This window comes from Scardinius erythrophthalmus, assembly GCF_964197995.2.
Source record: "Scardinius erythrophthalmus genome assembly, chromosome: 18".
NCBI lineage: Eukaryota > Metazoa > Chordata > Actinopteri > Cypriniformes > Leuciscidae > Scardinius > Scardinius erythrophthalmus.
The window spans coordinates 23,318,405-23,333,441 of record NC_138238.1 but is presented as its reverse complement, the minus strand read 5'-3'; the positions used below and the strand labels follow the sequence as shown (position 1 = coordinate 23,333,441).

At 39.4% G+C, this 15,037-nt stretch overlaps 3 protein-coding genes across 3 annotated transcripts in view; 1 reads left to right on the top strand and 2 right to left on the bottom strand.

Annotated features, from left to right (window-relative positions):
* Positions 1-15,037, bottom strand: part of LOC308707308 (LIM and SH3 domain protein 1-like) — a 411,116-nt gene that overhangs the window by 213,493 nt on the left and 182,586 nt on the right. The window lies entirely within an intron of this gene.
* Positions 2,186-3,741, top strand: LOC308707306 (uncharacterized protein; the record flags this gene model as incomplete). Its single annotated transcript, XM_081393661.1, has 2 exons — positions 2,186-2,457; positions 2,862-3,741. The coding sequence occupies exons 1-2, from the start codon at positions 2,252-2,254 to the stop codon at positions 3,739-3,741; spliced, it is 1,086 nt and encodes a 361-aa protein (XP_081249787.1). The 5' UTR covers positions 2,186-2,251.
* Positions 3,802-7,489, bottom strand: LOC308707307 (uncharacterized protein). The gene is made up of 4 exons (XM_081393662.1): positions 7,326-7,489; positions 6,271-6,465; positions 6,104-6,183; positions 3,802-5,135 (listed from the first exon to the last, which is right to left on the bottom strand). The coding sequence occupies exons 3-4, from the start codon at positions 6,154-6,156 to the stop codon at positions 4,175-4,177; spliced, it is 1,014 nt and encodes a 337-aa protein (XP_081249788.1). The 5' UTR covers positions 6,157-6,183; positions 6,271-6,465; positions 7,326-7,489; the 3' UTR covers positions 3,802-4,174.

Genomic DNA, 15,037 nt, shown 5'->3' with positions numbered 1-15,037 from the left:
TAGTAGTTACTTAATAGTTATTTTTCTTGAACCTTAATTAGTAGATACTTATTAGTAGTTATTTAGGAGGCATGACTAAATTCAGTAGTTATTGATTAGTTAATTGTTACTTAACACAATAAAAAAAACGATATTACATACTGATTAGTTAACACATCTTCCTTAGTAGTTAATAGTAGTGACTGAAGTGTTCATAGATAAATACCTATTAGTTCTGTAATAATTCCTTATCAACTATGCATTAAGTAAGATACAGTATTCTAAAGTGTTACCAAAAATGCCAGTAGGTGCTAAACATCCTACCAACATACTATAGACATGCTAAAACATACTAGCAAACACTTAGCTAAGTGCTAAAGAATGATATTACTGCAATTAAATATGAATTTGCTGTAACTCAGGCATGGAATGTCCAATCTGCCCCAAACTTCACACTTTTGATAAGCGTTCTGTCCTGAACACATGACCATGCTTATATTCAGTTACAGTCATAGCGCCACCTGCTGGCAACAGGAAGTGACATGTTTAACACTGTTATGGACTCCTAATAACATATAAAAAAGTGCCAGCAAGTGTTAAACATGCTAACAACATACTAGAAACATGCTAAAACATGCTAGCAAACTCTTAGCCAAGTGCTAAAGCATGCTATTATTGCAATTAAATAGGAATTTGCTGTAACTCAGGCATGGAATGTCCAATCTGCCCCAAACTTCACACTTTTGATAAGAGTCATGGCCTGAACACATCTACATGAGAATGTTCAATTATAGTAATAGCGCCACCAACTGGCAACAGGAAGTGACATGTTTAACACGTTGATGCCGTTCTAGCAACATGTTAAAAATGCCATTGAGTTCTAAACATGCTAGAAACATGTTAAAACATGCTAACAATGCTTAGCTAAGTGCTAAAGCATGCTAATTCAATGAAACATGACTTTGTTGTTACTCAAGAAGGCAATGTCCAATTTGCACCAAACTTCACACGTTTGATAAGAGTTCTGTCCTGAACACACATCCAAGCTCATATTCAGTTATAGTCATAACGCCACCTACTGGCAACAGAAACTGACATGGTTAACACAGTAATGCAGTACTAACCACATAATTATTGTGTACTAAGCATGCTAGAAACACACTAAACATGCTAGCAACACTTAGCTGAGTCATGAAGCATGCTATTATCACCATTATACAAAACATTTTGTAACTGACTTTGACATACTCTTACTATATATACCTCCTTAAATGTACATTTCCCAACCATGCTCTGTCTTCCTAAAGCCACCGAGTGTTGATGGCACGGGTGCGAGGGCCCTTTCATCGCTGCTTGCAGCTTTAATTAGGGCCCGAGCACCGATGGTGTGAGGACCCTCTTGGAATTGCTCTGTTTATTATTATTAGGGCCCGAGCACCGATGGTGTGAGGACCCTCTTGGAATTGCTCTGTTTATTAGGGCCCGAGCACCGATGGTGTGAGGACCCTCTTGGAATTGCTCTGTTTATTATTAGGGCCCGAGCACCGATGGTGTGAGGACCCTCTTGGAATTGCTCTGTTTATTATTATTATTATTATTATTATTATTATTATTATTATTCTTCTCCGCATTGAATTGCATTTTTGAGGGCCTAAACATGCGCGAAAACTCACGAAACTTTGCACACGCGTCAGAACTGGCGAAAATTTACATATGATATAGGTTTCAGAATTGGACGGGGCAAAATGGCTCGATAGCGCCACCTATAAATGTTCAACGGAGTGCGCCTCCCGCAACGTTCCACGTACGTGCACGAAATTCGGTACATACGTGTAATGACCTAATACCTACAAAAAAGTCTCTTGGGGCATAGCCCTAAACACAACAGGAAGTCAGCCATTTTGAACTTCCTCTCAGATTTTTGTGCAGTTTTTGCCATTTTCAGGCCTCGTACTTTAACGAACTCCTCCTACAGTTTTAATCTGATCATCTTCAAATTTGGTGAGTGTAATCTTAAGGCCTTTGCGACGTTAAATAGGCTACGTGCACAATAGAACTTCCGGTTAACTTCCGTGTTTTGAGTGTGCGGTCGACTACTTCCGGTAGGTGGTGTTGTTGTTTTCGAAAATTGAGAAGGTTGAAGAAAGGGGCCATTCCTGCTCTTTTTTCCTGGAATAATTTTCAAATACCGGTACCGAGGGCGAGCGTGTGGGAGCGGAGACCCAGAGCGGATAGCCCTCCTCCTGTCCATTACATCGACTCAGAAGAAGAGATGGAGCTGGCTACCCTGGCACCAGATCATGATTACTGTATTACTCCTACCACAGCAATGGTCGCAGATCAGTTAGCTGAGGAAAACGATACACTTCGCCAGAAAGTAAAGGAGCTCGAACTACAAATTCAGGCTCTCCAGCTGCGGAGTTGTTTAGGACTGAAGCGCTTTGCAGGATCGGACGAGGACATCCGATTTTATACCAGGTGAGTCATAATTAAGTGTTTTGAATTGCAGGAAGCTGATATCTTGTACCATATTAACAGTGATGGAAAAAAAAAATCACACAAGTCATGCACTTTAGTGAAAGTAAAGATGGGCTACTACACATGTAAAATGTTGCTCCACTAAAAGTCCACCTTACAAGAGGAAGAGTATTTTCCTTCAAGTGTACATCAAATATCAAAAGTAAAAGTAATGTAATTTATGACTAACATAATGAGATCAGGCCAAAACGTGTGCTACCTACATTACTCAACACAACCTTTCATTGTCTTTTCTTCATATAAAATAAATGTAGTGAATAAAAATTAAGATAATTGATCATGTGTAACTAAATTAGACTACCATGACTAACAGCAATGTTATTTTTGTGTTTTTTGTTTAAAAGATTCCATTCTTATGACCACCTGATGGCATTCTGGAGGCTCATCGAACCAGCAACATCAAGGATGATCCGTGTGACAAGTGTGGCAGAGAAGACAACATCGAGCAGATCAACTAAGTTGCTGCCCATAGATGAGTTATTTCTTTTTCTAAATTATCTATCAACCGGATGCACACAGAGAGAGCTTGGCCACCGATTTAACATCCATCGGACAACAGCCGGCAGGATCATCACAACCTGGGCCAACTTTCTTTACTGTGTACTGGGAGCTGTGTGTATCTGGATGACACCTGAAGAAATCACAGCCAGCCTACCTCCTGAGTTCAAGGAATATGCAGACACTCAGGTCATTGTTGACTGCACAGAACTGCGGTGTCAAACTCCATCCTCACTTGTGCTACAGAGTGAGGTGTACTCGCACTACAAATCACACTGTACCTTCAAGGCCATGATTGGCATGGCACCACATGGTCCTCTGACATTTGTTTCTGCTCTCTATGGGGGCTCTATCAGTGACCGTGAGCTCTTCAGAATGTCTGGCATCATACCTCTCCTGTCCCCTGACATGGCTGTGATGGTGGACAAGGGCTTTAGGGTGGACAACCTTGTGCCAGGAAGACTTCACAGGCCTGCCTTCCGCTCCAACAAGGAACAAATGGCAGCACAGGACGTCCTGGAGACACAGTCAATCGCGCGGCTGCGAGTTCATGTTGAAAGGCTGATCAGGCGGGTTAAGGAGAACAAACTTTTTGACACGGTAATCCCTTTGTCTATTTCAGGGAGCATTAACCAACTTTTCACTGTAGCTTGTATCTTGTGCAACTACCAAAATGGACCTCTGGTCAAAGACTGGAGAGAACATAAGAGCCAGGTAGAAATCTGAATGTTTGCTTCATGGCTGGCTGCTGCTCTTCCTCATTTTCCTTTTTTTTTTTTTTTTTTTACAAACAATATACTGATTCACACCACAATTTAGTTTTAGCTTACATTTACTGACTTTTTTTAATTAATAAATTATTTATTTGAAATCTATATTAACTTGGTCTCTCTTTGTGTTGTTTAATTTCCCCCAAAGTGGGCCTGACTCATTGAATATTAGTTTAACTTCTAGCAATACATTGGTGTGGGTTCACCTTTGCTGTGTACACTTTAAGGCAAGTGGTCAATCCTGTGTTACAACACTGTTTAGCACATATTTTCTGATTAGTAACTTGACAAATTTAAATTAACTTAAAACAACCCACTTGAAGGCCTCACACTATAATGAGATATCAACAAGAACAAAGACAGTTATTGTTTACTGATAATTCATTTTATTACTGCAGATATGCATGTAGGTATGTGTAGAAAAAAAAGAAGTCTGCTCTCTCTCTTATTTTTTGCATCACACCATTGTCCCGGTATATTCTTTGAATCAGGGTGTCTTCCTCCGCAAACACCACAAAATCGCACCACTCCATCCCTGTTAGGAGTAGCTGACCCTGCACCTGCCAGTAGTAACCATGACCCTGCTTCAATTCCAAGTTGCCGTCTTTCATTTTCAGATGTGGATAATCCACATAGCTCTTAATGTTTGGACATTTTATTTCCACAAGGCCGAATTCAGTACTTTCTGTTGGGTCAAAGACAACCCCATCTGGGGATGTACCTAGCCATGGAGTGTCAGGGTGTATTATGAAGCCACAAGGGTAGTAGTTCACCCTCTTGAGCTTGCAGTACTCTTTGATGGCATCAGCTTCCATTTCGAGACCCCTCTTCATTGCTGCTGTCTGACGGACCCCTTTGAGCAGCCGGTCTGCCATCTTATCTAAGGTGCATGGTTTAGCATGGCATATTTCCCCAAAATGTGAGGAAGTGAGTCTAGGTTTTCTCAGTCTATGCCAGTCTGCTGATGAACTTTGACTTCTAGTTGCATCCTCTATTTTGTTAGCCATCTCCCAGGTAACCTCAAGTGACTTGAAGTGCAGCTGTTGATGCTCAGTGAAAACGAACATACTGCATGATGTCTCCAGTCTGCAGCCAGCCAATGGCAAATCTGGGCGTGGTGGAGCGTCATGGTGAGGAAAAGGGCGACTTCTTGCCTTGGGTTGTTGGTATGACAGGGGACTGCCTGCTTGTACCAAACCGAGTGCAGAGTCCACTAGTGGCACCTCACAGGTGATACCCATTGTACAAATGGTTGGTGCAGAAACAGGGGTGAACTCTTTGTAGATCTCTGACACTCTGAGAATGGACAGGTCCAGCAACTCTCCACTGATGGCTTTGTACAGTGTGGACCTATTTGAAACAAATTGAGAAACACCAGTAAGATATATCACTTCTAGGGGTGGAACGGTACATGTATTCGTAGTTTACTGAAACGGTACAGAAGTCACGCTTCGGTGCTTAAAATTACACAGAGAATACACGGTATAAAAATAAATAAATAATAAAAATGTACTCCATCATTTTGACATCATTCAAAATGCAAAATGTTTAAGTTACTGTTAATTAAAATGTAATTTTAAATTTTTAGGAAAACAAATATATTAGTCAAATGTAGCAAATTCATTTTCAATTCATTCAGGTACAATTAAACATATCTCAAGGTCTTTTTGTCTTTTTATTAATTTAATTAATAAACTCATTATATAAAACTTTTGTCAGTGGACTACAGATAAACTGGTTCTATGCCTTTACTTTATTAATAAAACTTCTTTTTTTTTTTGCTTTTCCTCCATTGTACCGAACTCGTACCAAACCGTGATGTCTGAACCGAGGTATGAATCGAACCATGACTACTGTGTACCGTTCCACCACTAATCACTTAAAGGAGAAGATCACTTTTAAAATGAAAATTCTGTCATCATATACTCACCCTCATGTTGTTTCAAACATGTATGAATTTCTTTCTTCTGCTGAACACAAAGGAATATATTTAGAAGAATGTCAGTAACCAGACAGTTTTTGGGTCCCATTGACTTCTATAGTAGGAAAAATAAATACTATGGAAGTCAATGGTACCAAAAACTGTCTGGTTACTGATAATCTTCTAAAGATCTTCCTTTCTGTTCAGCAGAAGAAAGAAATTCATACATGTTTGAAACAACATGATGGTGAGTATATGATGACAGAATTTTCATTTTAAAAGTGAACTTCTCCTTTAATGACGACAAGTAACAAAACTACAGCTTTCTTGATTTGATTGAGAAAAGTAGGCCTAACAAATTAATTAATAGATTACTAACTACTAGCCAAATTCTCACCTTACTCCCTCGGCCATGGTCCTCTGCTTTGGTTTGGCAGACAGCACAGCCATCTTCTCGACGGGACCTGGTTTAACACCCTGTGAATATAGGCCATAAGCAGCGATGAGCGTATGTGATGTGTAGATGTAGTATTGAAATTATTGTTACATTATTCCAAGACTTGCCAGGGTTCTTGGCTTGTGCCACTGTTGTTCACTCTCCGTACAGCTCAGCACTGGTGGAACAACTGGAATGTCTAGCTGAGAATAATGTGCAGACTGGAAAAGTAGAGCCACACAATGGTTACAGAGCACTGATCCAGCTACACATGTACAGCTGTGATGGGCCAGCTCAACAGGGATTGAGTCCTTCAGCCCCACCTGTAACAAGATGTTTAAAAAATATATTTAAACAGGAGTAGTATAACTGATTTGTCATATATTTATATGGAATACTCAAGTAAGCTACTATTTATTTTTGTACACTGTTAGCTAGTAAAAACTTAACTTTTTACTTGTAAACACTGTTAGTAAAGGGATTAATCTTTTTCTTTTAATGTGGTCAGTGGAGCAGTTTAATTTGCAGGTACAATCAGAATCCCCACTTAAAAAGTACCAAGATTACAGTATAGCTCATTAGACTTAGCAGATTTACATACACTTCTATACCTATCTTATGTGTTTCACCTTTCACATGGGATGTTCAGCATACCTGGAAAAACAAACTATACTACCCCTACACCACTACATTGCTACTACAACACTGATTGCTGTTAGTGAAAACATAGTAGTAACTAAGCGTACACTGGTCGTTTTTGACGTGAATGGGGGACATGGTCAACCAAATGAACATGGTTAACCTAGAGAAAAGAAACAAAAGAACACGATTAACCCAGGAACATGGGTAACCATCTTAACACTACACTTATCCTACACTTAAACTGTGAGGTGGTTTAGATCTGTCCATTGACGGATGACATAACGCCCTCACACACACTACTCCTGTCACTGGATCTTTCTTGGACACTGAGTGAGAGGAAATACAAAACCAAATGAAAAATACACACAACCAGTTGATAATCATATTAACATTACAAGGTATTTAATAACACTAATAAAGTATGTTGTAATATTGACATGATTTAATGCGAGTTAAAATACTTGGCTGCTAGCTAGTCAATGTCTAACGCTAACAGCTGATCTAGCCGCTAACAGCTGAGGTAACTGTTATCGCTACTCACCTTCAAAGTTGTGGATGTAACTTGATATGTACAATCGAAATCCTTTTACACGCTTGCAACCGGGTGCAGGTGAAGAGTGGTCAACAATCCTGTGGACATCGTTCACATCAATTTTCGGGAGGCCTTGTAAACAACGAGTGAAATATGCCATCTTTCGCAATCAAAACCTGCCGTCTCGCTGCGAACCGGAAATGGTCGACCGCACACTCAAGGCGGCGGAAGTAGAACTCCTTGGTTACGTGCACGTAGCCTATTGCAAAGATCTTGAGTTTTCGTCGAAGGGCGGGTCCTCGGCGGCCTTACAAATTTTGATGTTTCGCCATGAAACAGGAAGTTGCTGTAACTCAGGCATGGAATGTCCAATCTGCCCCAAACTTCACACGTTTGATAAGAGTTCTGTCCTGAACACATGGCCATGCTCATATTCAGTTATAGTCATAGCGCCACCTGCTGGCAACAGGAAGTGACATGTTTAACACTGTTATGGACTCCTAATAACATATAAAAAAGTGCCAGCAAGTGCTAAACATGCTAACAACATACTAGAAGCATGCTAAAACATGCTAGCAAACTCTTAGCTAAGTGCTAAAGCATGCTATTATTGCAATTAAATAGGAATTTGCTGTAACTCAGGCATGGAATGTCCAATCTGCCCCAAACTTCACACTTTTGATAAGCGTTCTGTCCTGAACACATCTACATGAGAATATTCAGTTATAGTAATAGCGCCACCTACTGGCAACAGGAAGTGTCATGTTTAACACGTTGATGCCATTCTAGCAACATGTTAAAAATGCCATTGAGGTCTAAACATGCTAGAAACATGTTAAAACATGCTAGCTAATGTTAAAACATGCTAGCAATACTTAGCTAAGTGGTAAAGCATGCTAATTCAATGAAACAGGATGTTGTTGTTACTCAAGAAGGCAATGTCCAATATGCGCCAAACTTCACACTTTTAATAAACGTTCTGTCCTGAACACATGACCATGCTCATATTAAGTTACAGTCATAGTGCCACCTGCTGGCAACAGGAAGTGACATGTTAAACACTGTTGTGGACATATAAAAGCATATAAAAAAAGTGCCAGCAAGTGCTAAACATGCTAACAACATACTAGAAACATGCTAAAACATGCTAGCAAACACTTAGCTAAGTGCTAAAGCATGCTATTGCTGCAATTAAATAGGAATTTGCTGTAACACAGGCATGGAATGTCCAATCTGCCCAAAACTTCACACGTTGGATAAGAATCATGGCCTGAACACATGTCTATGCTCAAATTCAGTTATAGTAATAGCGCCACCTACTGGCAACAGGAAGTGACATGTTTAACACGTTGATGCCGTTCTAGCAACATGTTAAAAATGCCATTGAGTTCTAAACATGCTAGAAACATGTTAAAACATGCTAGCAATACTTAGCTGAGTGCTAAATGATGCTAATTCAATGAAACATGACTTTGTTGTTACTCAAGAAGGCAATGTCCAATTTGCACCAAACTTCACACGTTTGATAAGAGTTCTGTCCTGAACACACATCCATGCTCATATTCAGTTATAGCCATAACGCCACCTACTGGCAACAGAAACTGACATAGTTAACACCGTAATGCAGTACTAACCACATAATTATTGTGTACTAAGCATGCTAGAAACAGACTAAACATGCTAGCAACACTTAGCTGAGTCATGAAGCATGCTATTATCACCATTATACAAAACATTTTGTAACTGACTTTGACATACTCTTACTATATATACCTCCTTAAATGTACATTTCCCAACCATGCTCTGTCTTCCTAAAGCCACCGAGTGTTGATGGCACGGGTGCGAGGGCCCTTTCATCGCTGCTTGCAGCTTTAATTATTATTATTATTCTTCTTCTTCTCCGCATTGAATTGCATTTTTGAGGGCCTAAACATGCGCGAAAACTCACGAAACTTTGCACACGCGTCAGAACTGGCGAAAATTTACATCTGATATAGGTTTCAGAATTGGACGGGGCAAAACGGCTCGATAGCGCCACCTATAAAAGTTCAACGGAGTGCGCCTCCCGCAACGTTCCACGTACGTGCACGAAATTCGGTACATACATGTAATGACCTAATACCTACAAAAAAGTCTCTTGGAGCATAGCCCTAAACCCAACAGGAAGTCAGCCATTTTGAACTTCCTCCCAGATTTTTGTGCAGTTTTTGACATTTTCAGGCCTCATACTTTAACGAACTCCTCCTACAGTTTTAATCTGATCATCTTCAAATTTGGTGAGTGTAATCTTAAGGCCTTTGCGACGTTAAATTGCGAAGATCTTGAGTTTTCGTCGAAGGGCGGGTCCTCGGCGGCCTGACAAATTTTGATGTTTCGCCATGAAACAGGAAGTTGCTGTAACTCAGGCATGGAATGTCCAATCTGCCCCAAACTTCATACGTTTGATAAGAGTTCTGTCCTGAACACATGACCATGCTCATATTCAGTTATAGTCATAGCGCCACCTGCTGGCAACAGGAAGTGACATGTTTAACACTGTTATGGACTCCTAATAACATATAAAAAAGTGCCAGCAAGTGCTAAACATGCTAACAACATACTAGAAGCATGCTAAAACATGCTAGCAAACTCTTAGCTAAGTGCTAAAGCATGCTATTATTGCAATTAAATAGGAATTTGCTGTAACTCAGGCATGGAATGTCCAATCTGCCCCAAACTTCACACTTTTGATAAGCGTTCTGTCCTGAACATATCTACATGAGAATATTCAGTTATAGTAATAGCGCCACCTACTGGTAACAGGAAGTGTCATGTTTAACATGTTGATGCCATTCTAGCAACATGTTAAAAATGCCATTGACTTCTAAACATGCTAGAAACATGTTAAAACATACTAGCAATACTTAGCTAAGTGCTAAAGCATGCTAATTCAATGAAACAGGATGTTGTTGTTACTCAAGAAGGCAATGTCCAATCTGCGCCAAACTTCACACTTTTAATAAACGTTCTGTCCTGAACACATGACCATGCTCATATTCAGTTATAGTCATAGCGCCACCTGCTGGCAACAGGAAGTGACATGTTTAACACTGTTATGGACTCCTAATAACATATAAAAAAGTGCCAGCAAGTGCTAAACATGCTAACAACATACTAGAAGCATGCTAAAACATGCTAGCAAACTCTTAGCTAAGTGCTAAAGCATGCTATTATTGCAATTAAATAGGAATTTGCTGTAACTCAGGCATGGAATGTCCAATCTGCCCCAAACTTCACACTTTTGATAAGCGTTCTGTCCTGAACATATCTACATGAGAATATTCAGTTATAGTAATAGCGCCACCTACTGGTAACAGGAAGTGTCATGTTTAACACGTTGATGCCATTCTAGCAACATGTTAAAAATGCCATTGACTTCTAAACATGCTAGAAACATGTTAAAACATACTAGCAATACTTAGCTAAGTGCTAAAGCATGCTAATTCAATGAAACAGGACTTTGTTGTTACTCAAGAAGGCAATGTACAATCTACCCCAAACGTCACACGTTTGATAAGAGTTATCTCTTGAACACATGTCCATGCTCATATTTAGTTATAGTCATAGCGCCACCTGCTGGCAACAGGAAGTGACGTTTAACACTGTTCTTGACTCCTAATAACATATAAAAAAATGCCAGTAGGTGCTAAACATCCTACCAACATACTATAGACATGCTAAAACATACTAGCAAACACTTAGCTAAGTGCTAAAGAATGATATTACTGCAATTAAATATGAATTTGCTGTAACTCAGGCATGGAATGTCCAATCTGCCCCAAACTTCACACTTTTGATAAGCGTTCTGTCCTGAACACATGACCATGCTTATATTCAGTTACAGTCATAGCGCCACCTGCTGGCAACAGGAAGTGACATGTTTAACACTGTTATGGACTCCTAATAACATATAAAAAAGTGCCAGCAAGTGTTAAACATGCTAACAACATACTAGAAACATGCTAAAACATGCTAGCAAACTCTTAGCCAAGTGCTAAAGCATGCTATTATTGCAATTAAATAGGAATTTGCTGTAACTCAGGCATGGAATGTCCAATCTGCCCCAAACTTCACACTTTTGATAAGAGTCATGGCCTGAACACATCTACATGAGAATGTTCAATTATAGTAATAGCGCCACCAACTGGCAACAGGAAGTGACATGTTTAACACGTTGATGCCGTTCTAGCAACATGTTAAAAATGCCATTGAGTTCTAAACATGCTAGAAACATGTTAAAACATGCTAACAATGCTTAGCTAAGTGCTAAAGCATGCTAATTCAATGAAACATGACTTTGTTGTTACTCAAGAAGGCAATTTGCACCAAACTTCACACGTTTGATAAGAGTTCTGTCCTGAACACACATCCAAGCTCATATTCAGTTATAGTCATAACGCCACCTACTGGCAACAGAAACTGACATGGTTAACACAGTAATGCAGTACTAACCACATAATTATTGTGTACTAAGCATGCTAGAAACACACTAAACATGCTAGCAACACTTAGCTGAGTCATGAAGCATGCTATTATCACCATTATACAAAACATTTTGTAACTGACTTTGACATACTCTTACTATATATACCTCCTTAAATGTACATTTCCCAACCATGCTCTGTCTTCCTAAAGCCACCGAGTGTTGATGGCACGGGTGCGAGGGCCCTTTCATCGCTGCTTGCAGCTTTAATTATTATTATTATCCTTCTTCTTCTTCTCCGCATTTAATTGCATTTTTGAGGGCCTAAACATGCTCGAAAACTCACGAAACTTTGCACACGCGTCAGAACTGGCGAAAATTTACATCTGATATAGGTTTCAGAATTGGACGGGGCAAAATGGCTCGATAGCGCCACCTATAAAAGTTCAACGGAGTGCGCCTCCCGCAACGTTCCACGTACGTGCACGAAATTCGGTACATACATGTAATGACCTAATACCTACAAAAAAGTCTCTTGGAGCATAGCCCTAAACACAACAGGAAGTCAGCCATTTTGAACTTCCTCTCAGATTTTTGTGCAGTTTTTGCCATTTTTAGGCCTCGTACTTTAACGAACTCCTCCTACAGTTTTAATCTGATCATCTTCAAATTTGGTGAGTGTAATCTTAAGGCCTTTGCGACGTTAAATTGCGAAGATCTTGAGTTTTCGTCAAAGGGCGGGTCCTCGGCGGCCTGAAAAATTTAGATGTTTCGCCATGAAACAGGAAGTTGCTGTAACTCAGGCATGGAATGTCCAATCTGCCCCAAACTTCACACGTTTGATAAGAGTTCTGTCCTGAACACATGACCATGCTCATATTCAGTTATAGTCATAGCGCCACCTGCTGGCAACAGGAAGTGACATGTTAAAACTGTTGTGGACATATATAAACACATAAAAAAGTGCCAGCAAGTGCTAAACATGCTAACAACATACTAGAAGCATGCTAAAACATGCTAGCAAACTCTTAGCTAAGTGCTAAAGCATGTTATTACTGCAATTAAATAGGAATTTGCTGTAACTCAGGCATGGAATGTCCAATCTGCCCCAAACTTCACACGTTTGATAAGAATCATGGCCTGAACACGTCTATGCTCAAATTCAGTTATAGTAATAGCGCCACCTACTGGCAACAGGAAGTGACATGTTTAACACGTTGATGCCGTTCTAGCAACATGTTAAAAATGCCATTGAGTTCTAAACATGCTAGAAACATATTAAAACATGCTAGCAATACTTAGCTAAGTGCTAAAGCATGCTAATTCAATGAAACAGGACTTTGTTGTTACTCAAGAAGGCAATGTACAATCTACCCCAAACTTCACACGTTTGATAAGAGTTATCTCTTGAACACATGTCCATGCTCATATTTAGTTATAGTCATAGCGCCACCTGCTGGCAACAGGAAGTGACGTTTAACACTGTTCTTGACTCCTAATAACATATAAAAAAATGCCAGTAGGTGCTAAACATCCTACCAACATACTAGAGACATGCTAAAACATACTAGCAAACACTTAGCTAAGTGCTAAAGAATGGTATTACTGCAATTAAATATGAATTTGCTGTAACTCAGGCATGGAATGTCCAATCTGCCCCAAACTTCACACTTTTGATAAGCGTTCTGTCCTGAACACATGACCATGCTTATATTCAGTTACAGTCATAGCGCCACCTGCTGGCAACAGGAAGTGACATGTTTAACACTGTTATGGACCCCTAATAACATATAAAAAAGTGCCAGCAAGTGTTAAACATGCTAACAACATACTAGAAACATGCTAAAACATGCTAGCAAACTCTTAGCTAAGTGCTAAAGCATGCTATTATTGCAATTAAATAGGAATTTGCTGTAACTCAGGCATGGAATGTCCAATCTGCCCCAAACTTCACACTTTTGATAAGAGTCATGGCCTGAACACATCTACATGAGAATGTTCAATTATAGTAATAGTGCCACCTACTGGCAACAGGAAGTGACATGTTTAACACGTTGATGCCGTTCTAGCAACATGTAAAAAATGCCATTGAGTTCTAAATAGTGTTGTCACGATACCAAAATTATTGTTTCGATACTGATACCAAGTCAGGTATTGCGATTTCGATACTTTTTCGATACTTTTCCTGAAAAGGGAGAAACACTCTCAAATATCATTGCTGTGCTTTATTTTAAAACCGGGACAACATTCTAATCATATAACACACTAATACATGAACATATGAACAGCAGATATATTAAACATTTGAACAAAATATGAAATATCAAAATATAAAAAATAAATTAGAGCAATGACATTCAAGGTAATTTTTTTTATAAATTTAGCAGCATTATCTCATTTATCATAAGAAACATAAGAGCTTTATCTTGATTCTGAACTTTGAATAAAAATATGAAAAGCGATTATATTAAACAATGTTTAATATTGGTAACATATGATAAGCCTCATTGGTGATATATTTGACATATGGGGAGAGAGTTGTGGAAGGCCTATACTTCATGTTAAACATAAATATATAGCAGCAAAGACAACGTCGGCAGTGTTGACGGCAAAATAGGCTACAGAATAATTCGTTCTGTATTGAGAGGTGCAATATTTGAAAATCGATAATATTTTTTTAAATTGCATTTACATTGTAATTATGTCAAAACTTTCAAACATCAAAATGTCATTTATTAATATGTATTCGTGTCAAAATGACATAGAGAAACATATTTTCCTATTCTATTTTGCTATTCTATTTCTAACGCTTCCAACACGCTTGCGTGTTGCATGAAAAATAGGCGTCGGTTCTATTCTAGCATGCACGCGTTTTCCACGCCTCTCGATCTGCGCCCAGACGCGTGTGTCACGCAGGCAGTTAACATGGGAGCCGAAATAAAAACGGACACGACACGCAGCCAGTGTGTCGCCGGCCTTACAAATCTGGAAGGCGGTCATTCTTAGAAGTATCGATACTAATAAATTAAGGAATCGTGACGTTTTTAATTTCCGATTTACTTTTGAAGTATCGGTGCACCGTGCAACAGAGCAAGGTAGGCAACGTACTTCCATATGTCACTCCTCGCGTCAGACGTCATCTTTTTCAACGAGTCGTGGACCACTTGTGCTCGCACATGCAACCATCTCGCTGTAGTGTTTTGTCACATGACACTGACAACGGCAGGTTCTTTGCTGCGTGCGTCAGGAAAAAAACACA